Here is a 26,330-nt window from a genome sequence, read left to right on the forward strand (position 1 = left end):
CAAAAAGGGTAGGGTGATATTGATGGATGATCATTGTGGAAGAAAAAAAAGTTGGATTGTTTTATACAAATTTATTTCAGAAATCATAACATTTCTATTAGCTCCTAAGCCTTAAGAGCGTACACAATGAATTCGATTACTACCTTAAAACGGTTCAACCATAATTGATTTATTACAATTATTATCTACAAAGCATGTGGACACTTTCATAATAAAGTTTAAAACAAAATAACTCGAATATGACTTACCAAAACATTTGACAAATATATTATTTACATTTTGGGTAACATAATTAATTCTTAACATAAATATGCCTTTCTTTCGATTATTGAAATTGATTGATATGTACATTTTCTGCGGGTAGTAATAAAATCAATACACATTTAAGACCCTCCAGATACAAGTGGAATGTGGTATGTATTTTTGTTATATGATGCAGAAAGTTTCCATATCTAATAATAAATAATTAATGCATCTAAGTGAACAAAACTAAATGGATCGAATTAAAATTAAACATAACATTTTCAACTACAAAAAACCTATTTTTAAATTTTGCGTTTGAGCAAAGCAATAATTTGCGTACAATTAGAGACCATTGCCAAACCTGAACCATTTAATATTGTATTTCCTTTTGATACATGGTAAATGTATAAAAATTTACCTACTTGTACTTTTCTATTTCATCATTTGATGTTTTATTTAAACGGTTGCTGAAATTTACAAGCATGACGAGATTAAATTAATTATTAGTAACGACTAAATAATAATAAGTCTAACGCTGTATACTTAATCCACCATGTATACTTATAAATAAATCAAACTAGTGATTGTTACAACGTGCAACACATACAAATATGTAACAACACAGAACGCATACATAAATTAAAATGCACCTATATAATAATGAAACTAGGAACTATAATTGGGTGTAATTTACTTATTTATGTACACTAAGTACGCTGTGAAAATTTAACCCGATTATAATTTATGAATCACTTTCAATAACACGGTTTTACATATGGCATTTTTGCGTGGATGATATTATTTGAATAAACCAAATGAGATATTATCTAAACAATGTGGGCAAACTGCAATTAATTTCGTTGATAAAATGTTTCCAGAAACAAAACAAAAACTTGAACTAGTCCTAGTTCTATCACAGTAAAATATCAAAACACTTAAATTACTCCTTTTATTTTATTGATTCAATTCACATTCAAATAAGAGTTCTACATTCGAATGTTTAAAAATTATCATTAACATAATATTTAATTTCTTGTTTTTATTATCCACAAAATATAATTTATTAATGTCTCATGGATGACTAACTCCTCGGTGGAATGATGGTAGGTACTCTACGGTTATTGTACTTGGCATGCAGCAATTACTATGAGATTCGCACCGAAGCGCAAGTTCTATTCGCCCGACTTCGGGATGAACATTAAAAAATATAACATTGCCGATCTCAAAACGGATATAAGAGCTATTCTTAAGGGAGGTATCCTTTTATGTACGCAGTACTTATTAAAACCAAATATTTATGTACATCAGTTATCTAAAATACATCAGTCGACGTGGTCACTGTAAAAATATTTTTAGGAATAAACAATACATCTGAAGAAGTTTTTCGCATTAAGTGTTCCTTTATAGAGTAATTTATAATATCATCGTTCTAATTCATTTTCAACAGTTGTTATTAGTATATAAAATTACATATCTACTTAACGATATAAGAGCTTTCTCTCCGATAAAATATACAGTACTACATATATAACTACTTATTGCTAATATAACACAAGTCACTGAAGAGAATTCTGAGCCTGTTACTGTGTGCTGGCAAGGAAATGCTTGTCGTCGCGGTAAACCCCAAACACTAAGACCAGAAAATTAAATTTTGTAGACTTATTACGTCGATAATAGTGATTTCATCATAAATCAGTCTTATTGTTTACAACATGTGTTAAACAGCATAACGATATACCAGTTATATACACGGATAATAACACATTATAATTTACGTGTGTCCATAGCTGTCGACTTTTTAATTTAATGAAAAGGTCTGACTCCTTTTACCTTGACTAGATTTAAGTCATTATAAGTACAAACAAACCGCATTTAAGTAAATTTAAGTTCACGTTGGATATTGGATCTTAGTGTCTGATTATGCGTCAAAATTAGGACGTATAATTTAGAGTTAAAGGTTCATATGGAGCAACGAAAATTTCAGAAGAGCATATGCATGAAAGCCGTCACCTACAGTGTAGCACACAGCGACATTCTATAGTATATAAATAAGTACTACTTAAACAATATAATTCAAATGTGCTAAGTAACCGCCAGCTTGCTCTTAGATTTGCTATTCATTTATCTTTTATGTATCTAAGTAATATGTATATTTGGACTAGTGCCGAATACAATATAATTTAGTTATTACGATTATTCTTCCTTACCGACGTTGTGTGGCTGTATCAAAGCGAGCTGTCGATTATTAGATAAAAATCAACTGCTATCGGATTAGATGAATAATTGTAATCACTAAGTTGCATAATGATAAAGGAACCAGCACATAAAGATTTTTCTATTTTAAATTATTTAACACTTACTGTGATAAAGTGTAAACAATACCCATACAATCATCGATAGGTAGCTATGTGTAAACAATTTTAAAAATATATTGCTACTATGTTATTAGGAAATATTGAGTGCGGTATCGTTTGATTGCTTAGGCGGCTTACATGCGAAGGCTCAGATTAGTGTTACCGCGGGGATGAGGCCAAGTTACGCGACAGTACTGCTTTGACGGCACGCCACGGCCGCCACCAGCGCAGCACCGCGCCCGCTGCCGTCCTCCGACAACATCAGGTCGAACTGGAAATATCATAAAATGCTTATTAAACAAACTTAAACAATTCCCAAAAAAAATATGGACCCACTTAGATTCTATTTCTCAAGACTGATGTCATGCAGTACTTGGGTACTGCGTAAAAGATCAAAGTACTGATTCGTGATGAGTACTGAAGACTCTATGTAACGATGACTGTTTCTAATTCAAAATCTTGCTAAGTCATTTCAATGATTGTAGGTTTAGGATACAAAACACAAGTCATCAACTTAGTTGGAGTGGATATCGCGTAGTTCCTAAGTGTATGTAATACGGTGTAATCAACAAAAATACCTATTGTGTTATTTGTAGAGCTTGATCAGAATGTTATCTATATTAACAAAAGAATGATTATAATTGTTAGGAGTGATTAAATTTCCGGTCATGCTACGTAAATAGCATTATGTCGCATTATAATGTAATAGAATCACAATCGTTCTTTATTTAGCAGCTACCTCTACATCGGACTTCCCGCAAAACCTTCCTTATTTGTGTAAAATTTTTTGTTCGGTAAATTTTACCTTACTTGCCTTAATTGCCCGTTATTTTATTAATCATCGCCACACTTTTTACCCAACCGCAAGAAAGGTTTATTTGCCTTGAACAGTTTCCCATTGGGTTCTAAATATTATGACAAACATTGCTTACAAGTTATTGTCTAAATGGTTTTTTTTTTCTTGACAACACTTCACAAACAATTTACATCAATTTTACAGTCTTAATCTGTACGGTTAGGTACTCATTTTTAAAGAACTACTAATCGGAATTTTATAAAACACTTCCAGAAATATTGCTGTTTTTTAAAGGACATGAGTTACGTAGGACGTTAAAAATAATTAATCAATAGTTATCTTTGGATTATTGCAACATATTTTTCAGGTTTGGTGGGTGTGTCCGTTTTGCTAAGATCATGAGTCATTCCCTGTCTCGACTTAATATAACGCTGGCATTATCAATTCCAATGATAGGTATATTGTTCAATAACAAAATGTTATCAGTGAGAAATATGAGCGTTAAAAGAAAATAACGTTATCTAGAAAACACTAAACTAAAATGGACGTCATACTATGTTTGATTACTAAAAGTAGATAATGGCATTATCTATGTATAAAGCTTTATACGAGAATTTCGTAAACGAGTGGGTGGCGGCTGTCCCGGATATTTTCCGATAGCGTAGCCTTTAACCTAATATTTGATTTGATTAGATTCCAATAACAATATGCAAACTAATAAACTTGGACATTACGTCATATGTTTTGGCAGACTGTCCATCAACCTATTAGAAGTTAAAATTAACACTATAAATTAAAAGATATGACAAGTCACGTGCGTGAACAAAGCGGTTTTTTTTAAATGACATAATGACTTGAGGTGTTTTGGCAGCAGGCAAAATGCAGAGGGTACGAAGGTAATCATCGTGGGTAAATAAGATGAGCTAACATCGACGGTAAACCGCAATGCTATCGACGTCATAACGATTTCCCGCGTGTTTCCTGGAGGCAAATACAATTGTGGCTCCAGGCCCGGCTGTGACTGTAGCGATCTTTCGCAGTACGGGTATTCACAAACAAGAAAACGTGACAGTCAGTCCTACCAAGGTTTATCATGTTGTTCGGGCAATCAAGTTGTCATATAGATAGTCAGTCGGACCATAAAACAACTGTTCTAATCTAATTGGATAGCTGCATCCTATTAGATTGGAAGCCGACGTCAACACATGAGAAAAGGATATTATATATTGTTAAAAAGTAAAAGTTTTTAACGAACCTGTATGCCCGGCCTCACGAGTTGCGCGATCTTTTCGCACATGAGCGTGTGGAAATGTGGGTGGAAACGGTAGACGGAGCCGTCGATGCCGACTGTGACGCGGGGCTCGTTCATCTTGTTGAGGAGACACGCGATCCCGGCGGACACCAAGTGCGCCGCGCGCCGCGACACGCACTCGCATACGTGGCGAACCGCAGCCATGTCCGCTTCACTCGCGTGCGACAATCCTGCAATTACAAACATTTCTCCCTCAGTATATGCAGTATAATTTTCCAATCATTGAATATCTTGAGACTGGTCATGTGAAAACTGGAGAAGTTTGAAACTGGCACCGGTAACAGCTGATGCTACGAAACCGGCCGAATCGGAAGGAATATTTTTGTCACAAAGATGGATTGATAATAACAGAGGAAGAGGACTAGCAAGAACATGAATTAAATGAAAGAGCATTTAAATAATGCCAATTGTGGGATAATTATCTGATAGAAAATGAAAGAAGAAGAAACTGCGCTGACCCGAAATAAAGTAACGATGAGATTGGGACTTATCATAATGCCTCCTCAAGTTTTGTTAAAGCTCCATGATCAATCAAAATTCATTTGATTTCAAAGTTCAAGGTGAAGATTGAATGTTTCGATAAATAAATAATTTAATTGCATATCATCCTTACATCTGAAACGATACACATAACGATGTGTAATATAGCATGACGTCGGAACTGATTATGTTCTTGCGATACATTTCTATCACCTGTTGACATTATCATCATGTTAATAAGTTAATGCTAAATAGCACTAATTAACATAGCTTCAGACAATGAAGTTTGCACAGATGTAAGATAATTTATTGGGTGTATTTCAAAAACACGTGTACTAATAAAATATTTCCTGAATCAGTCACAAAAATTTAAGGAAATACACCAGTATCTTTAAGCTTTGACTTTTAAATCAATGTATTAGATTAAGAGTACGCCCATTAATTTTAAATAGATAGAATGAAGAATAATATCATTAAGAATTAAAAAAGATTATTGCCATAAAAGCAACACATTAAACATGGTGGGTTGCTAAATAGAAAAGGTATTTTTTGATATGGTGCACGCTGTGAGTAAATCAAAGTGTGTTTTTAAATTGCTTCTTCACTATGATAATGTTTCTGGTTTTCACGGTAACTAACTGTTGATTTAAATTTTATCTCTAATAGTATATACCTCTAGTGTTTATTGATACAAACCGAATCCGGTTCTAAGTACAAATTAACTTTGCGATAATATCGAAGAACCACAAGGTTTATGTTCGTACTATGTCATAGTAAATGGTCATCAGTAAACATTAGTAGACCGCAGGTATTTACTAAATAGCTTTTCCCGATAAAATATCAATAACAACTAGATTAAACGAACCTATCTTTGCAATGTCATGAAATGCATCAATTAATTATTGCTTACTTATGTAATTAGTAGCGCAGGTTTCGTCATATCAATCAAGTTCTTACAACACTACAACATTTTTTTGTAGGGAAGTACCTAATTCGATATGAAATAATAGGTAATAGCTGCATCGGAATTAGTCTTATTTTATTTGGTTCTCGCTTGATTTGATTAGTTGATTTTCGAATCGATGGTACCTACCTACATTTTATCAATTACATAGTTAAGTCGCAATCTGCGCAAGTTAACTTTATGCAAATGTAAATATTCTGATCCACAATGTTATATCATTGGCTCGTGAGTCAAAGTGCAAAGTACACAGTTCTAAAGGTAATTTGACGTATTAATATCGATTAGTAATAGTACGGTGAAGAAATATTATCCGCTTTTAACAGACTGGCTACGGTACCATAGACCTATGTATAGTTCGTCATTGTGTAATTGATTACCTACTTACTCCGTTGCGCAATACTTATGTATGGTTTGGTTTTCTTTATGAGGCTTTGATAGAAGAAAAATTACGTAACTTTCTATGTGGAAACTTTGTACATCGAATATCGATATTTTTTAAACAATGGTAAAGCTGCTAAGCGGACAGCACTTATACTAATCCTTTTCTTTGAAATTAGTTACCCTTTTGTTACGCGCTTTTTATTCTGGGGGGCAGTTGAATTAATTAATAAAATTAAATGATCATTTACCGAGTTCTTCCAACACCTCCATGCAACTCGTGAAGTCTCCAGGCTTATCCGACTCAATTTCTGATACGTATTTGGTGTAGAAGCTTCCTCTCTGGAACAGCAGATCTGAACCGCGGCCTCCAAACAGCAGTCCCATCTTTGTGAACTTCACTAATGCTAAACGCACTAATTCTCCCATGTACATGCCGGAAATCATTTTTTCTTGTCTGTAAAGATAATATAAAACATAATAAGAATTAACCCAAAACAATTATATTTTTACTGACGCAATTTGCCTTAATTGAGGTTGAGGTATGAGGGTAGTTTGCGTCTCTAAAATTGTTGTCATGAATGACATTAATTATAATTGCATACAATTGCAATTCGTTATTCTTTTTAGTAACATATAAAACGTGAATCATATAATATTTCAGTCGTCATTTCTGGAGTACCAGGTAAACTATAAAAATCAAGTAAGTGATTCATTTGATATGATTTCAGTGTTGAGTCAAAGATTGCTAGATAAGTTTCTTACATTTGTTTTCCTTTGTTGATGGAGTTATTGTCGACTTCGCGGTCGAACTCTGTGCGAACGAAGTCCAGCGCTCCGTCATCTCCGAACGCGCCCCATTCAGTGTTGATAAGCAGATCAGGTTTACCGGGCTCTCCATCAAACAATTCACAGTTCTCTGTCTTCTCTACGTAACAAGCGTTGCTTCCAGTGCCTACATTCAAAATTACTTCATTAGAAATCGCAATACTTATTATGACTCTATGTTACAAAAACATTTAAGTAACCTTACAAAAGTTTTAATTTAAATATTATAAAGTTATTAACAAACACAATTCACAGGTAAAACTGTTTTGTTGTGCTTTTATTACAAATCGGTGCTCAAACTAAAACTCAGTGCGTGGATGTTATATTTAATTCAGTTAATACTTAATTTCGCGTAAACCAGCGTAAGTAATTGTTTTCATAGTACTGTTAACCTTATCATGCTGTTAAAATATTTTTTTCACTTATGGATTAGTGATATGGATTTGTGACAACCACCACAGTGTGACAATATTTCCACCAGAAAACAATGTAATTGTTATGTATGTTAAAAGTACCTTCAACTGGTGCAATTTACCATCGATTATGTATTAGTTTATTGAAAACATGCATTTCAAACGTCACGACACAAGTTAAATATGGGTATGATTTAAGCTGTCACCAATTTAATTCATTTTGTGTTTCTTAAATAATAGGGTTTGCCCTCAAAATAGTAGATTTGTCACCAAAATGTATCACCAAACAATATAAAATCAATTCCACAATAAATTACCGAAAATCATGGAGATATGGGGTCAAGTACCAAATAAATGGTTTTGTATGTATTATAATAGGTTTGTCCTAATAGTATTTAAGCAAACTAATTTAAAGAGATCACCAATAAATCATATATTATATCACTATAAAATTTCATGAAGGTCTAAAAATGTAGGGTGGTCGTCATCATCCTTTCAACCAAAAGAGTCTACTACTTAACTGGCCATGTGCCTCTCCCAAGGGTCTTAATTTCCACAGGTAGTATAAATATATTTAAATTAAATATCTAGCTGAATAGTAAATAAAACACTTAATTAAAGTCAAAATAATCAATATTTATTGTTAAAAATAACAATCACTAAATAATCAGCGCTGGTTTGGATTTTGAAGGGCTACAACCTACAACCCATTCGTTGAGGCCCGAAAGCCCACCAATTTGTCTCCCTTCCCTTCCTCTTCCCTTTGAACATATTTTCATTAAAATTATAAACTGATGTATTAAATTGGTAACGAATACATTATTTTAATAACTGAGCGAAATTAAATGTAACTACTGTATTGGTGACAAAATAACAAATAAAAAGGAGTCGCAGTCAGGGATCGATTAATCGATTTATTTGGTGACAGATCTACCATTTTGAGCACCAAGCTATTATTTAAGTAATAAAACTATTATTATAAGAACGAAGTTTATATTCATGTAAGGCACTACAATTTTATTGGTAATCCATCTCATATTTTACACATTATATTAACAATAATTTGGTAATTCATACCTGGGAACACTCTTTGTTTATCTGAGAACGAAAATATTTCGTGGCGATAGATCTATTTATTAGGTGATACAACTTGATGACAAATATAAATTTTGGTGACAAAAAATATAGTTCCCGTTAAATATAAGGTAAACCTACCAACGATGAGTCCTATTTTGCAGTTGTGGTTTTTCCATGCGCATGACATCAATGTACCCGTAGTATCATTCAGAATGGCACATATGTCAATCTGTACGTCCTACAAGAGTGAGAAAAGAAGCGTTTTAAGTATGAGATAGAAATCATGATTCCAGGCCCAGATGTGACAGGTTATAACTAAAACTATTTTAGGTTGAAGATGATTGATTCGTAGAGGCTTCCAAAGACTGCGTGTCAACTCTTTAGATAATTCATCATACACATGTATTAAGTAGTGTGTTGCCTAAAATGTCAGATTATGATAAAATGTTCAATTTTTAATTAGATAAATATATTATTATATCAATAAAAAAAACTTGCTTTATAGAACAACATTCTTAAAAAGTAGTACTAGCAACAGTGGTTATCCTCGCGATTCTATCATGTACAGGCTGTTGTTTTTTTACTTAGAGGTTAAACTTGATTCGATTGTGACGGACATAAAGTTTACATTTGAGCACTACTTTGTACCTGCTGTTTCGTCAATAAATGTACGTAGAAAGGTAATATACTGCCAACCAACAGCGCACGTTTAAATAACAATGGTATTGTAGGTACATATATTATTATAATGTGTTGACATATCTTTGAATAGCTGTTTGTTAAATACGATGAGTAGCAAAACATACTAGCAGCTTTATTTTCATAGTTTAATGATTGCATGCTTGAAATAAAGAACGTTTCATGTTATGTGAACAGTATCAGAGTGACAGACTAATGTAATAATTGATGTTATTACGTAGTGATTCTTTGAAAAATTGTTGCAGATGAAAGTGTGTTGAATGTACCTATTTATAAGTATTACTACGTAGATAATGATTGCGTGACGCACAGTGTCCACTAGCTATTACTCGGTATATTTACTTATATCCGCAATATAAAATAACTAGTTGTTGATCTTGAAATCTTTCTCTATAGTGGATTTATGACAAAAGTAATGATCGAATGATATAGTTAATGTTTTTTATCTATTATGTGCCTAGGTATAGGGAAAATGAAACCATTATCCATCGAGTTGCTGCTTATTTGAAAGCCTCTACTTGGCTCTCTTATGTTGGCTCCAATAGTAATCATGCCTTACATTACTAAAAGAGAGCTGTTATCATCATCAACTCACCAATTATAACCCCTATTCGGCAATTTGGGTTCTTATGTGCACACGACATAAGAGTGCCAGTTGCATCATTAAGGATGCCCATCACTGATATGGCAAGGTCCTGTAAAATTTATTTTTTATATGATTTGGACCAATGCTCTTGCAAAATACAATTTGTATCATTTTACTTGTGGAATCATTAAGGGTATAAGTGTGAATAATATCACAACTCATTATTTATGTAATTGTTATGTGTTTAATTAAAAAGATCCACTCACCCCTCGTCTGGCAATGGCGTCCTTAAGACCCTGAACGACGTCCTCTCCTACAACTCCAGAACAAGAGAATCCTTTGGTCCACCGCTGCAGTATTCCTTTTGTGAGCCCCAGTTGTTGTAGAGGAAAGCTAAACGTAAAACCAAGTGCCAGTCTCTCTGCGTACACATCATGTTCCTAGGAAAAAACAAAACTATATTATTTTCCGCACTTTAAATAATGTTTCAGAGTCAACTATTATGACTTCATGCTTAATGATTACCAACCTTCATGAAATTCGCAAGGCATTCAGCTATGTGGTCAAATAATGCAACGCCTGTTCCAGTCATTATATGATTTGGAATAGCATAAATTTTGGACTGCATATCAAAGTGGTTTGCTCCTAAATTAATAATTAAAACTCTGAAATTAGTTCCTCCTAGATCCAATGCAAGGAATTTACCGCGTTCTGAAACAAATTCATTATGTATTCACAAAATACTTATGACCAAATGTTAATAGCCTACCGACACAAAATAAACATATATTAACAGGTATTTTCAACGTTACCTTTTCCATTGGGTAAATCTTGAATGTAAGTGATCCAGCACTTAACAATGGAATTGGCATGTGTATCCTTGCCAAGTCCTTTGACCAAGTCATTGTGGAGTCTGCTCATAATCTCCTTGATCTGCTTGTCTGTCAAATGCAGAACTTCGCATTCTTCGCGAATCTGAAACAAATAAACATAAAATAACATTATTCGAAAGTTTGACGTGACACAAACGACCCAGGTGCTAATTTTAGATGTTCTTGTAACCACTAGGATGTATGTCGGTAGAAACATTTAGTAATGCCTCCCGTAGTACTACATATTTAAAATTATATGTAGGTAATTGTAATTTAAAAGTAGGATTTAATAAAATCATTAACTTGTTCCTATTTATTAGTTAATAATAATGAAAATCGATTTTCCGAGACTTCAATTTTATCTTTCGTATAAAAAGACTAGAACACTAACAAATCTGCCTAGATTTTGACTACAAACAATACATTCAGTATTTCAATATTTTAGCATGAAAAATGCACCTACTTGTAGACGTACGAGCAAGTTGTTCATTATCGCGAACGAGTTTCACAAGGTCAAAGCGGTCAACACTACCGTACCGTTGCTTTCCAATGCAAAGCCGGCTTTGAAATAATACGTTTTGAAATCCAAGTATTTATGTTGCACTCACCTTTGGTAAATTATTAACAACCAAGCCCATGTTTATACACTTATTTACTGTCAATCTATTTAAACACGCGCGATTTATATTATTAAGTACGACACGTCTCGCCTGATCCGCAGGAAAATGAGGAATAGCTAGCTACCACAGCATGGACGTCGCCGTTAGCACTGCATTGAACGCTACACGCTCACGTACAGTCGCGCTCTTTTTCATTCATGATAGTAAACTATTGTTATCTCGCTTAAGCCGCTTCATATTGCATGTGCTAGAAGAGTGAAGGTATACAAAGATATGGCAAAAAATAAATATATTTTTTAAAAATAATTTCCATTTCTATTTGCAGTTTATTTTGTACATGATGGTGACTTATCCATGCCACAGTGTTTTAACATTTTTAATTTCGGACATAACTTTATCGTACTTGCCCAAGGCGTGCCCCTCAGTGTACGATTCTGATTGGCTATCGCGTGGGCTCGCTCGTGTCGTCATGGCATTCCTTGATATTCACATTAACGATTGTATGAATAGTAACGAGTTGATATGGCATATGCTCGATGCTATACTAAAATGTATTTGGTAGTGCGGATAGATGTTGTATTGAGAACTTATGTAGCTAATCGTGTTGACCTCCTTTCAAAAAAAGGATTAAACGTATAAAACAAATTAGTTTTTGTCATTATAACTTGCATTCATGCACCTTAGCACAAACGTTTGTTTATTTTGAATGCAAATAGCAAATAGGACATCGTTCTAATGTATCGTTTGATAATTTCATACCTATTTAATTTGTAATCAAATCAAACTGTCCGTTCAAATAATAAAACAAACGGGGTGAGCTAAATAAAACCGTTTAAAAATAAAGGTCTTGAAAAAGATCATGTCAAAGACCTTCGATGTAAAATGACCTTGCTAAAAAACCGTTTTGCAAAAACGTACCTACATATTTTTTTTCTCTTAATAACAAATTGCAATATTTCAGAAATAATACCTATATTTTTTTTTAATTGTGTAGGTAGGTAGTATTAGATTTGAATATTATAATTTAAAATTTTGCGAATATCTACAAGTCTACGTATGTTTTTTGTTTCACCACTACACATCTGTGAGTCTGTGATGTTTCTCAAAGGTATTGCCTATTTACTTCTATCTGTCAACTCCACAAAGCATAATCTCTGAAAAACGTGGTGAATACCTATAAACTTAAATTTTTAATCCACCCTGTATGTCTGATAAATTGACTATGACATTAACGTCGTGCAGGAAGTATAAAAACACTGCTGCCTTCGTGGTTCCTAATATTATAGGTACTTGTTTTATAACATTAAGATATCAAGCTAAGAACATTTATGTACTTCAAAACTTTACATAATATTTGAATAAACAAGTCAGTAGTTAGGTAGGTCGGTATTTGCGAATTATTGAATTTTTGATCCACAGAAAACTGAGGAAAACTAAAAATAAAGTTAGATCGTTTCGCGTCAAGACTTACGCACGCTCAAGCACTTTCTTGGCATAGCATGTCTGTTTATTTTTGAGACTCGAATGTTGTGTACAGTGACGACGACGACGCAGCACGAGTTATAATTCACTACGTTTGACGTAACATCATACGGACAATGAGAGTCTTAACATTTCAATAAGTCATGTGGAATATTCCTTTAAAATGCTTTTTATATCAGATTTTTGATAAGGATAAGAGTGACGCAAATCAAACAGGGCTTGGTTTTTTTTAAACAGGTCGGCACCGGCTAGACATTTGATAGGTACCTATCTACTTATTATCGTGCTACTTCAGCCTGAGTAGTCTAATAAAGTACCGTATCGCTTTTAGATAGCATTTATAGTGATTCATTTATCTTTGCGATCATAATAACTAAGTACCTATATGATAAAAGTGATAAGTAATTCGCACTGTAATAGTATATTCAAACAAAAATAACTGGTTTCAAATAAATAAAGAAAATAATAACGTAAATAAGTGTAGCTCTACATGATATGAATATCTACTGCTCAGTCAAAAAGTAAGCAGAGCTCGTCTCATATCTCTGATTAGGTGTACTTAATCATGATAATTATGACTATAATATTTATGGTAGTACCAACAAATTAGAACAGTACCCTATAAATAAGAACTTAGTGCTTATTTTATTAGTCTGCCCATGCATGCCCTCTACCTATGCGCTTCAACTCGATTCGTGAATTCGCTCAAAAACATTAAAACCGATAAAGATAAGTTTGATATCTGCAGGTATTAAAAATATTATCTCTCAACCTTGATATTAAGATTAAAATTCATGAGAAACAGAGATTTACACTACAAATTACTGGTAAAAACTAGTTTTATCAGGATAAAAATGTCGCTAAATCAATGTGCTAATTTATTCTACAAACTATTCATGAGTTCAACATTTGCAAACCACGACCGCTAATAGACTACGAGTACGTAGATCGCAAGAAAGGAAATAAATTGTTTTAGTGTCATTACATTTCTTTTAATGTGAAGGAGGAGCAATTTCTCAATATCCAAAATCCGTTTTAGAGCTGGGCCACTCGGGTCCATACTGACTATGAAATGCGACATTGCGAAAAAGTATTAAGAACCTTCCCTGATATGAACCAGATAATTTTATATCACTTGGATGAAAGTGAAATCATTGACCGCGCTGTGTCATCTCTTAGGAGTGGTGTAAGAGTGCACGAAATTGCGAAATTGCTTTCTGGACGGATTCTGGATATTTTGTGTAGCTTAGCAGTTTCAGGACAAATATTTAAAATGTTGATATATGATAGACATAATTAATCGTTTATATCATTACGCCATCATCAAGGATTTATTTTTGCTACATTGGATACAATTAATTTAATCAGAAGATATTTGATCAACCAAAAGCACCGATCCTAAGTTTAACTTCATGGACTTCTAGGAAGTTTGTCATGAAATGAACCTAACTCTAACTAATTTATAGTTTACGAAATGTTAATGCTAATTTAATACTAATAAAATGTTTGCAATTGCATTGTTTTTGCTAGAACTAAAGAAATCCTAGAATGCAGGATTATTATGTGAAAACCTCAATGTAAATAATGAGTAAACACCTAAATAAAATGTTTGTTATATTGTCAAGTATATAATAACAAGTATAAATAATGAACCAATCAGCTTTTAATAAGTACGATGATATTAGGGAAAAACCTTATCTATTCAGACAATGATGCAATAACATCATTTACCCATTGTGTACCGTTATTCAGAACTTCTGATAATAAAGTGGTGCTGATTTGCGTTAAGAACCTGAATAGTACCTAGCAATGTGTGAATCATGTAGATGACGATGGGGATTTCCCTGGTCCAAAGCAGCACTGGACAGGATTAACATTAGCACGTACCGAAAGTTAACAAGATAATTTAAAGATTTTAGTGATATGATAACACAATTTTTGTTCATTTTAGTAAATTTAGATCCTGACTACTAACTCTAAATCTATTTCATCTTATTAAGTAGCGTTTTCATGCTAATCGGTCTAAATATTTTGCTATGTAATACTCACAACATCTCGTGCTTGACGCATATCGATTTGTCTTGTCAGTCGCGATGACTGAGATAAAAGGTGATGGACGAGTAACGTTGGAGTCCACAGGGTGCTGACATAAATTTAACTGAGCACAATATAAAAATTGTATCCGCGTTCTGGCAAATACCGGTATCAGTGACCGCTCAGCCGTTTAGAAGTGAAAGGAACGGAGTACAGTGCCGTGTGCCACGCAGAATACTTGCTTAGCAAGTCGAGGGTCACCTTGAGACGACGCGGGCTGCGGCGCATGTGCACCACACCCTCGGACTCGGCGCCCGCTTCCCCGCACCCTCCCGATCGCGGCGCGCCGTTCGTGACGTCACTCGCAATGCCTCCCCCCCACCCTCCTTCCTACCCGCCACCGCGTTAGGTACAGCTATCAAGTATGTATAGTCAATCATGCTCACGTGACGCCCTTCATGTAATATTGCGTCAGTAATTTTTTAATTACGTTATAGTAAATTACTTATTGAGTACCTGCCTACGAATATAGAATCGCCATTTTTACTGCACTCTGTAATCTGCGGTTAACCTTTAAGGATTACTTTTCAGCCTAATTTAATTTCCAATAAAATCTAGAACCGCGAGAGGTAACAATAAACACATTTATGTTGTAGTTTTTCACACAGATAAATAGCCACGGGTGTGTCAGCGACGAGGTGACGTGCCCCCAGGCATGTAGGTACCTATTTGTGTGCAAGTCATACCAACTGGCTATTCACAGCTCTCGCAATGGACCACAAACAACTGACAGGAGAAGCGGTGTCTGTGTGTGTGCACCGCCATAGTAGTGCGTGACACTGCGCACGTGCTCAGCGTAGCTACTACTTATATCTCAGTATGCTAATTTAGTATACTAATAAGTTGCTTGAACTGTATCAAATGTACAAACTAAGCTATTAGTTTCGCACATTCAGGTACGTCAGCATGCTTTGATTCTAAATGAAAGGATGACCTTCAGCTGCGACCTCAGTTTCATTATAAATAAGCAACACAAAAAATATGCCTGTAGATTTATTTACTAAATAAACCAAAGCAAAAATGTATTTATCATTTGAAGCACAAATATCAACTCAGTTTTTTTCAGAGTTCGAAGTTCGAAATAGACTTGTTATTCTGATTGCCTCTGGTAATCTACAAGTTACATCATAAATAAACAGTTCAAATATTTACGTTGTAGTAGTTAGCGAATGCATGTACAGCATAGATTCGAATATTACTGTTGTATTAAGTTTGATTATTTAAACATTTTTATGTCAGGTCATTTTATTAGCACTTTTTGTGTTAACTGTACGCTCAATGGCCCGACTTTCCTTCAAAATAGGATATTCGGTTCAACTAACTTTCCTTTCGGATGGGCTCTATACAATATGTGAAGTTTTAATTGATAAGGACCTATGTATCTTATAATGCCAGCAATTGTCTAGAATAGTATTGTTTCATTAATGATACTGATAACCCAACAAGAGATATCAAACAAAGGGCCTTAGAAACTAGCAAACTTATATAAAACATCGATTGATATTGGGTACTTATTAATTATTGATATTTAAGTATGATTGACCTGTGGGTCGTTTACCATTTGATCTTAGATATCATCTATGTTGAATAGATATATGCCCAAGTGACACCAATTACACCATCGCATCGACTTTGTGATACTTATTAAATAAAATGTAGATACGCACAATTAATATTGTAGTTTTAACGTGCATGCAGTTAGTTAGCATAATGGTGTTTTAAAGAAAAAACTATTTTTTCTTTCTTAATTCCACAATATTAATCTTCATTAGATATTATTCAATTAATTTAATTACGGAAAGGTTCGATGATCCCTTCTAAACTCTTATACAGGAGTTAAAGTCTCTTAATTATAGTTTACTAGCTTTTGCCCGCAACTTCGTTCGCGTGGAATAGTGACTACCAGCAGATTTTTGATTTGACCAATAGATGGCGCTATATGTCCGGATTTTTTTTTTTTTTTTTTGTAATAAAAACTATCCTATGTCCTTTCTCAAGTTTCAAACTATATCTGTACCAAATTTCACACAAATCGGTTCAGTAGTTTAGGCGTGAAGAAAAGACAGACAGACAGACAGAAAGACAGACAGACAGACAGACAGACAGACAGAGTTACTTTCGCATTTATAATATTAGTTTGGATATACCTACTCTGATGATTGCCCAAATTACTAATTGTTTATCTCTAAATCCCAAAAATATACAATTATGTATATATATACCTCTGTCGTAATTTTTTTAGCAAATCTGACAGTGTCATTATGTTTCTAATTTCGTATTGGCATATACTTAGATGATTTATTAGTTGGATTATTTAATTTTATGCAACATAAAATTAAATTAATGAATCATCTGTATACACCAGAAGATCGGGCAGATATTAAAATATTAAATTCTAAAACAAGAAATGAATACGCTACAGTACCTACCTAGTCCTTAAAATGATAAACCATCTCATGTATCGTGTAATATCCCTTGCTATTTATGATATACTATAGTGTAGCCCTTATCGAGCTCCAAAAGCTAATTGAATGCTCTAATAATTTACGTCACAATAAACAACGCAAAACTCGTTTTCCTCGTTCTGTGCAGGGAATACCCGTGAACAAGATAATGTTTCGTATAATGCGTATAAACTATTTTTGTATCCTTCCTAATACTAATCGAGTAAAAGGGTCATACATAAAAATCCAAAAATAACTTGATATTTTAGGGTAAATGCTGAACCATTTGAAGGGGGTAGGTACTTACAGGCACCTATCTAAAATTATGGAAAAACTCTATAGAACGTAAGTGCTTTTCCGGGATCGGGAAAAACCCTAACTCTTTTCCGGGTGTTGAAAACTGCTTTGTATAATCTACAGACATATTATAAAGATGCCTACTACATAAATTTCGTTTCTGAAAATGGTAGACATTAAATGTACAAAAATAATTACTTAAAACAAGTTTTGGAGACAAAAAAAAAACTGGATTTTCAAATCACGTTTAACAAAATTATACATATAATTTTGATACGCATATTAATGAAATATAAATCGATAATTATTTTTTGCATCGCTGATTAAACTTGAACAAATTAAGTTTTTCTTAGATTTGAATAGGTACGTCATTTGATTTTGCAAGGGCGTTTGTTGAGGGCGGCTGCGGGCGTTGATGCGCTAAATTCTGATACTTTGTCATGCAGCCAATTGTGCACGATCGCTTATTTGTCTTTCTAAACAGTATCCTAATAAATTTTAAAAATCTTTATTCATTAATAGTAAAATTAGGTAAAATTGTAAATGTAAAGAAAACGTTATTTTAAATATTTATTTTCCCTACAAGGTTATCCTATTCCTAGGAACCTATACTAGGTACCCAAAGCAAATGTAAACTCTACCTACATGATATAGTCACTAGAAAAGTTCTATAAACAACCATAATTTGAAATAAAACTTGTTTTGTAAACATGAGCGACTCGTTAGCCAATTAAAGTTCGCTGTTACGTAACTAAAAATGAGCAATCATAGTTTTGTAAAGTCCAATGTTTTGAATTATTTTTCACACAAACTTAAGTGTGTATCGAAATAATTTACCTTGTAATCAACCAAATCCGCTGCCATATTTGCGTTGTCAGCTGCTGTTAATATTCACCAACGACGCACTCGTATCACAGTTAATATGGAAATAAGTCAATTATTTATCCACCACGTCTTTTCTATGAAGCTCCACAATAAAATCCTTTATCTTGACATTTACCACAGTATAATCTTTATCTAAATTGCGTCCAATGAATTGCGGCAGAATAACATCTACATATATTAAAATATACAACGTATGCATATGTTGTAAAATTAACTATGGCCAATAAACGCGTGCTGGTGTTAAAAGACAATAAATAAATTCACTTTTATGTATTGATAAGGTTTTTAAACCGTGGTGGTCTTCGGTAACCAAATAAAATGCGACTTTATTAGTTAGGTAACAATCACTGATCTGAGCGTACTTTGGCACTAAAATAATGAGACTTGGAGCTGTCCCAAGCTGGGTGTGGGAAGATGAAACTCTGAACACTTCGGACGCATAGGACACTGTATTTTCAATTGAGAATTGTTATTTGTATGAAATATGTAAACAGAAATAAACAATCGCAAAAAATAACACGTTCAACTGATTTACATGAGGAAGTTTCACTGATCTATTTTCCGCGACCATTTACATGATAGAACTAAGACTATACTGACAGTTTATTTAAACAGTTTGAGTATCTTGTAATTTTCCAGTACTTAGACGAAAGCGGAGCTAAGATAATCACGACTATTGCAAATCCCTACAATTATCGTGTTTGCACTAATAAATGGTTATTCTTCATAAACAAAAATAGGCTCTTTGAGGTTCCTACTGTAATATACGTTATAGATTTTTTTATTGTCTAATGTCAAATATTTAACTTACAATCAAAAGCCAGCGTTTGGTGTTTGATTTATGTTATCGTTAAAATCAATCATGACTGTAATGCGGCATTGATGAATAAGAAATCTCTAATATAATATATAAGGTTGCACTAGGTTGCACTCATTAAACTGCAATAAAACTTTTGCGCTAATTAACTCCTAATTAAAATTTATCAGATAAACAAATTAAACTTTTAGCTTATTTAGTAAATAAGAAACCGATTAACGTTACGAGATACGTTTATATCATAAAGGTTACACTGTAAGTAAACACTGTATACCTAACTGCAATTCATTTAAAAAATATGACCATTAGTGCATTTACGTAAGGTCGTTAACTCACTGTAAACGAGTAGGTACGTATTGTCTCCTGCACTACGTATACTCAATGCTATATTAGCATTCCATATGTTATACAGGTGGTACATTTTGTAGTTTAGAAACAATATGGACCCTATCATAATATAATACAGATTCTTTCATTATTTAAGCTACGTAAAAAACAGATCGGGATTATTACCTTTTTTATTGAATCCATCTTAATGCACTTTCGAGGAGCAGCTATATGGAGGTACACGTTCTGTATTCAAACCGTGAAGTACGGGATAAAAGTGAGACATGAACTTTACCATAGGATTCTCTTAAACTCTTTCCCAGAGTTGACTCATAAAATGTGATTCAGCGTCCGTTTTCCTTGCTATATGGAACAGAATAAAGTACTTAATGAGAAAATACCATTTTATAAATTATTCCTATTCTTTAGGTTCGTAAAACTTTACAGCGTTCGATTATAAATAATTTGATAGCTATTTTATAGCAGTAATTCATTATATAGGTAGAACGCGTCGTAATTTTAGCTATCATAAAGGTTCAATATTTGTAGATAGGTACAGTTTATTATTTTATTGTAGCTCGTCAGTGGTACCTAGCGGAATAGTGACAACACTTTTCACATTATTGCTGATAAGGATAGCATAAAACAATAAAATGTAATGAGCATTTCCTTACGTTGTGCATTCTTAGTTAAAATTTTTACACGATAATTACGGATCACTTAAGGAATTCTTCGCTTAATTATATCAAATTAGCTCCTCAGTAAATCTTTAGCTTCCAGCCAGCTTCCATAATTACGAGATCTCCTAAACTAGAATAGGCCTTTAAAACTCTCTTATGTAAGTGCTAAACCGGCAAGTCTTCTAAGTATATGAAAACATTCGTAAGTTTTCCTCAAAAATTGTAATTGCTGTTAAAAATCATCAAGGCTAAACACTCCTCCGATTTTATATTCAGTAGGTAGTATTAGTCATAATGACCTGTTTTGTACGTACTTGTGAAGGAGGAAAATAAATAAAAGTTTTTGTACGTTTATACCTACAAAAAAGTTGTTATTTATGACTAAGTGTAAACTAGCGCCACCTATGTGAAACCTTAGAATTTAGATTGTGCGCGTAGAGCGACATCTGAGGGTGATTGTTAAAACTACATGCTATATGTGGCGATAAGCAACTAATTCAATGTTTGTTGAAACGTACAGATGGCACCACTAGACCAAAACTATTTTTCAGCAAAAGCAACCATGTTCCACCAACAGAAGAAATACTAACATAAACAGAAAAAACAATAAATAAGGTATTTAACTTGCATGTTAAAAATATTTCAGGGTCAAAAGTCTAAAAAGACAGCACATTTTTCAACATTCATTGTTGAGATGACGATGAATACTGTCGTTTATGTAGATCCTGGTTTATTCTTCTCTAAGTTTGAAAAAAAACCACCAGACAGAGTCCTCACCGGCCGAAAACTTAATCTAAGTCTAGGCTTTGGCGCTAGACTTTTTCATTTCAGATCTGAGAATTGACGACTAGATCCAAGAGCGTCCGACTTTCAAGGATAGCCGAGTGTGACATCCAATCTTTAGATCGGCAGAGAATTCGTGCATTCGAAATGTGGCAAAAATGCTAAAGGCTAATTCGAATCCCGTGGATCATCAAACGCACCAATGTGCCAATCCTTGACCAACTGAGGGTAAAAACGTCTCTACAATCCACCGCCAACGTACCCTAGCCTATTTCGGTCACATCATACTTAAAGGAGAAAGTAATCTGGAGAAACTTATCGTCGTTGGTAACACGTAGGAGAAACGTACCTAGTTGTGGACGTTCACCAATCCGGCGGACAGATCGGGCCAGAGACTCAGCTTCTGCCAAGTTCTACTACACAACTGTAAATAAACGATGGGCAGAAACTGGTAGTGCCACGTAACTCGTGCAACATGCAGACCATAATCACGATCCTCAGTCATGAGCGAACGACTTCGGAGAGAGATATTGGCCCTTTCTAAGGACCTACAAACAGGTAGTACCTACCTAACGACTACTGACTTAAAAATATAGATGAAACCGTTAATCTATAACTTTATAACGATAAAGCCATTGTTTACTTAAAAGGACAAAAGACCAGATAAAGTAAATAAAAATGACAGACGGTCTTATGAACTTTTTGAAAGAAATGAAATCATCTTACGAGTGGAATGTGCTAAGCGTGGGAAGTCATACATGAAGAGTAGTTAAATTAATTGAACTCTTCATGTAACGGCGCAGAGTTCTCGTATCATTCAACGGCCTTGCTCCTTACGCTGATATACGACGTTATAAAACAAAACTACTTTAAGATTAAGATCAATAGGGTTAACTGCGACATCACCAAATTCAAAAGAAGGTGATATATTTTTATTGAAAGGATCACCTTCTTTTAAACGTAGCACTTAATGAAAACTTTTTACTTTGGGTTTTACAACGCCAGGGTTCCACTTGGTTGCTGTGTGTTACAAGTTTAAGGACACCAAATAATAAGAGTAACAAGTGCGTTTATGGACAGGTAGGGGGCTACATTAAAAATGAGTGTAGCGCCCAAGCGAAGCGTCCTCGTCCTCGCAGCGCATGCGCCAGTCAACGGATGCGCACAACTCAGTCCACGAGTAGCTTTAGTTGCGTACGCGCACTTTGCCGGGCTTTTTGAATACGTAGGATTATGACTTCTTGCCGCGTGTTCGATATCGCAATGCAACATTTATTTGCTGTTGAACTGTAAACTCAAATAACGCATAAGCGTGAAAATAGTTTTGTTTATAAACAATTGAATGTTAAAATCAGTGATTTTGATTTTGAAAAAACATTGCGGGAAAATGAGTGATTCGTGTGAAGGTGCGCAGGAGTGAATTCAGCAACGGTGGCGGTGGTAAGCGGGCACAATGAGTGCGCCGCTGAATTGGCACAAATGGCTAGTGTTGTCGCTGCTCGGATTGGCTTTGTCCGCTCGCACAATTGGCTGCGATTACAGTTCCATCACCGAGAAATTTGGAGCGGAAGCTGTGGCTCGATGCAATGAAAAATGCCCGTTCCAGGTTCGCTAAGATAAAAATATTTTCTGCAATATTTCGTTGTATAACAATAAAATTATTATTGACTGCCTTGTTTACGTAGATGACACGTATAGGATAGGTACATGCGCAGCGTTCCGCTTTATGCGTTCATTGATAAAGATTGCAATGAACAGTTTATTGATCTAGGATAAAACGATGATCTTAGTTATTATGTAGTTTATTTGCGGCGACAGTCGTGCAGGTTCAACGCACATCTAAGTAATTGTCGACAATTAGCGATCCACTACAATCAACGCAAACGCGCTAAATATAGATCCGCGTTCCCAAACGTCAAGCGAGTTAGTTGTGAGCGTATAATCCCATATACGCATAATTCAACAATTAACTAAATAAAAAATATGTTACAGTTGAATATTTCACGAGTAGCGCAGAAAAAAATACAGTAAAATCTACTAGCCATTTTGAAATAAACTAGGTACTTCAGTTTATAGTCCAGTTTGCTTTAAAGTTCTATGCAAGGACCTCGCAGCAAGGTCAATTTCAAGGGATATATTTTTTACGCAAGTATTCAGCACCTACCTTATGTGGGAAAAAACCAAAACAAGGTAACCGCGGATGGATCACATTTCGAGGGAAGCCTTTGAGGTGCCAGTCGTCGGCTTAATCCGGTCGCACGCTTGCAAAAACTCACCTCTCTAGAATCATTCATGTGGTCCCTAAAAAGATTAAACCTTAAATCATTTCTTCAGTGAAGTGTTCATATCAAGAGGAACTACTTGCTAAACAAGTGCCTTTGCGGGAACTATTTGGTGCAACCGAATTAAAACCCCTGTCTATTTAATATTTCCATACTAAATAAGTCCTGACAAAAATGAAGAAGAGTTGTAGAAAGTTAGGACATAATTAATTAAATCCTTTTTCTATGAAATGGTTTTTATGTGGATGTATTTATGTTGAAAGCATTAATTTAAATTTCCACAATTATGGTTGCAATTGTTTTGTTGATTTGGGGGGTGTACGAAGTTGATATGGGGTTACCAAGCCCCAGATATAAAAATATTCATGCTCAATTTTCTTGTCATTTCATACCAAATACAATTTTGAGAAAGTATGTCTAAGCACAAGACTTCTAGAATAAGATCAGAAACGTCGAATCCTTGATTTGTTTTAGACTACCTGATTTAACCTGAACTAGGGTTAAAGTTTAAAGAGTTACATCCTCTGCACTGGCGTCTGGCCGATCTAGGATCTATCAATATTATTAAGTTTTATATCGAACTAGTTTATGATCGTCAACATAGAAAACAAATCAATCACACTAAATGATTGCAGGCAACAGGTAGGCCGCTTCCTACCTGTTAGGCCTAATGATTTATCACGCTCGGTTGCGCTTGCACGAACCGTGTCGTAACGGAAATTATTAGGACTGCGACATCGCTACACATCCCGTGGTGACCCTACAGCACAAAATATTCATTTTTGAAATAAAGGATTTATCCTATTGTTTCCTTTTTCAGAATCGAACTGGTGATGGCCATTTCGACGTAAGCTGTGGATCCGATTGCAGTGTGCAACAAGTAAGTCTCTTGTTTATAAGGTCCTCATTAGTTGAAAATTTCTAGTTTAATGAACAAAGCTTGCATAATCATTTATCGTTTATTTGGCTTACGGGATAATATCAACTTGTAGAGCACAACAATGATTCGGGATTAGTATAAAAAGCCACAATATGGAAAAACAATGATAGACATTTCTGTAGCAAGGATGGGTGCAGTCCCTTGAAACTCCTTTTAGAACATTGGTCTAACTTTCATAGTATCATGGTGCTACTTTCTTCTTTTATCAGTTTTAGCCGCTTCCAGAGGAAACTACATGTCGCCCCAGTATGAAAAGTAGCTAGCATATCATTCTGATGTATAAGTTATATTAGTGGCAATTTTCAACAAAATCTGTGTAGGAGTTTTTGGGTGAAAGAGTAACAAATATACATTCTTGCAAGATTTAGTGTTAATCATATTAGTAAGAAAATTCATTTACCATATATAGACGTTTTGCAATTATTGCATTAGTCAATGACTGACTCGTCCTGTTAAATACGTGGAAGACGTACCTACCTACTTCTTATTGTCAGATTTTAGTTTGAACCAATGATCGATGGTTTGAACCGAGTATTAATCATGACTCTTTTAATACTTGTAATAGAAATGGATAAAAGAAGAGCGAGTAACGCAAAGCTTTCGATAATTTTGAAGTATCTTTTTTACAACCCATATTTAATTGTTTTACATTGAAACGCGTCATAACCGATCGGCCATAACTTAGCAAACGATCATAAAATTCAGTGGCTCGATAAGTTTGTTTATAGTATATTTATGTACTTCCACCATTGAGTAACCCAATTTTTATGACTCTGTAATGGAATTTTGACTGTTAGGCGCAGATTTCAAAATGACATATACATAGGTATCTAAATATTTTTATATTTAACAGAGGTTCTTTTGGGTGAGCAATGAGTATGCCAAAAGTTAAAAAATATAAAAATAATTTACAATAAGTTTATAATTACTGTGTGATAAGTTGATAACTAAATCACAGTTTCACCTATAACCTTTTTGAGATACAAGGTATTTAATGAATACTGCTTCCAAAACATAAGATAAGCTCTAAATTAAGAGTGTGAACATTACGAATTACCACTGGGTAAAATAACTAGGTTGTAAGTAGTGTTTGCGGCGTGTCGCAACGAAACCTGAAAAGAGTATAAACATACAAAAGGGTATTTGTTAACTAAATCACATTGAAGCTAGCTAGACCGTGTAAATGAACAAAACTAGTTCGTGAGCACCGTCCATGTTCTTTGTTAAGAGATGACAAATATTGCTTACCGACACATAATATGCCAAAACCCAATGTTTGCAACATCTCCTACCTACTAAAATTAAATTGATAACACTATATAAAACTTGGTTACAAACACAATCACGCGATGCAAAGTGAGAAACATCGTGAAGTTGACCTATTTCAATTAAATAAATAGCATTGGTTTTTAATCTTTATTGGGTATTTTATCTTATTTACATGCTCAGTAAATATTTTTATAGTTTTGCTGCCGTTATCCATCACATAATGTAACAGCTATACGACACAAAACGGTGCATTCATTCCAAAGTCTGACAGTTACTACTGGTTTATGTCAAAATTATCAGTTATGTCCAATTTACGCCCCTGTGTAACGCAAAAAAGCTCAAGTGGCGGCGGGCGGATAGGCCTTCAGACGCACCCCTCACGCTTCAAACAAAGTCAATTGACTTGCT

General features: G+C 34.3%; 2 protein-coding genes across 8 annotated transcripts in view; one reads left to right on the forward strand and one right to left on the reverse strand.

Annotated features, from left to right (window-relative positions):
• Window positions 1-56: 56 nt before the first annotated feature.
• Window positions 57-20,187, reverse strand: LOC110381271 (hexokinase type 2). Of its 6 annotated transcripts, none has more exons than XM_064035494.1 (9): window positions 20,155-20,187; window positions 10,943-11,105; window positions 10,660-10,841; window positions 10,397-10,570; window positions 8,984-9,083; window positions 7,293-7,482; window positions 6,779-6,984; window positions 4,649-4,875; window positions 57-2,868 (listed from the first exon to the last, which is right to left on the reverse strand). In XM_064035494.1, exons 1-9 carry the CDS (start codon window positions 20,170-20,172, stop codon window positions 2,779-2,781), a joined length of 1,350 nt encoding a protein of 449 aa, XP_063891564.1. In that variant the 5' UTR covers window positions 20,173-20,187; the 3' UTR covers window positions 57-2,778. The 6 variants fall into 6 exon arrangements, with proteins under 6 accessions (XP_063891564.1, XP_021197237.1, XP_021197239.1 ...); XM_021341562.3 differs by lacking the exon at window positions 20,155-20,187 and adding an exon at window positions 18,777-19,384; XM_021341564.3 differs by lacking the exon at window positions 20,155-20,187 and adding an exon at window positions 15,154-15,443.
• A 2,366-nt stretch (window positions 20,188-22,553) lies between these two features.
• The window catches only part of LOC110381275 (proto-oncogene tyrosine-protein kinase ROS), a 28,749-nt gene continuing 24,972 nt past the window's right edge, over window positions 22,554-26,330 (forward strand). For both annotated transcript variants that reach the window (XM_064035679.1, XM_064035680.1), the window contains exons 1-2: window positions 22,554-23,037; window positions 24,534-24,593. In XM_064035679.1, the coding sequence (XP_063891749.1) occupies window positions 22,885-23,037; window positions 24,534-24,593 (213 nt within the window). In that variant the 5' untranslated portion in view covers window positions 22,554-22,884. The remainder of the gene's footprint in view (window positions 23,038-24,533; window positions 24,594-26,330) is intronic.

The sequence above is a fragment of the Helicoverpa armigera genome, chromosome 7 (genome assembly GCF_030705265.1).
Source record: "Helicoverpa armigera isolate CAAS_96S chromosome 7, ASM3070526v1, whole genome shotgun sequence".
NCBI lineage: Eukaryota > Metazoa > Arthropoda > Insecta > Lepidoptera > Noctuidae > Helicoverpa > Helicoverpa armigera.

Excerpts from the sequence above, each read along its gene's own strand:
- LOC110381271 (XM_021341561.3), bottom strand. The coding sequence starts at position 11,640 with ATGGGCTTGGTTGTTAATAATTTACCAAAG. Across the intron at positions 10,842-10,942 it reads AGATTTACCCAATGGAAAAG|AACGCGGTAAATTCCTTGCA; the intron begins GTAACGTTGAAA and ends AATTTGTTTCAG. Across the intron at positions 2,869-4,648 it reads TCGTGAGGCCGGGCATACAG|TTCGACCTGATGTTGTCGGA; the intron begins GTTCGTTAAAAA and ends TGATATTTCCAG.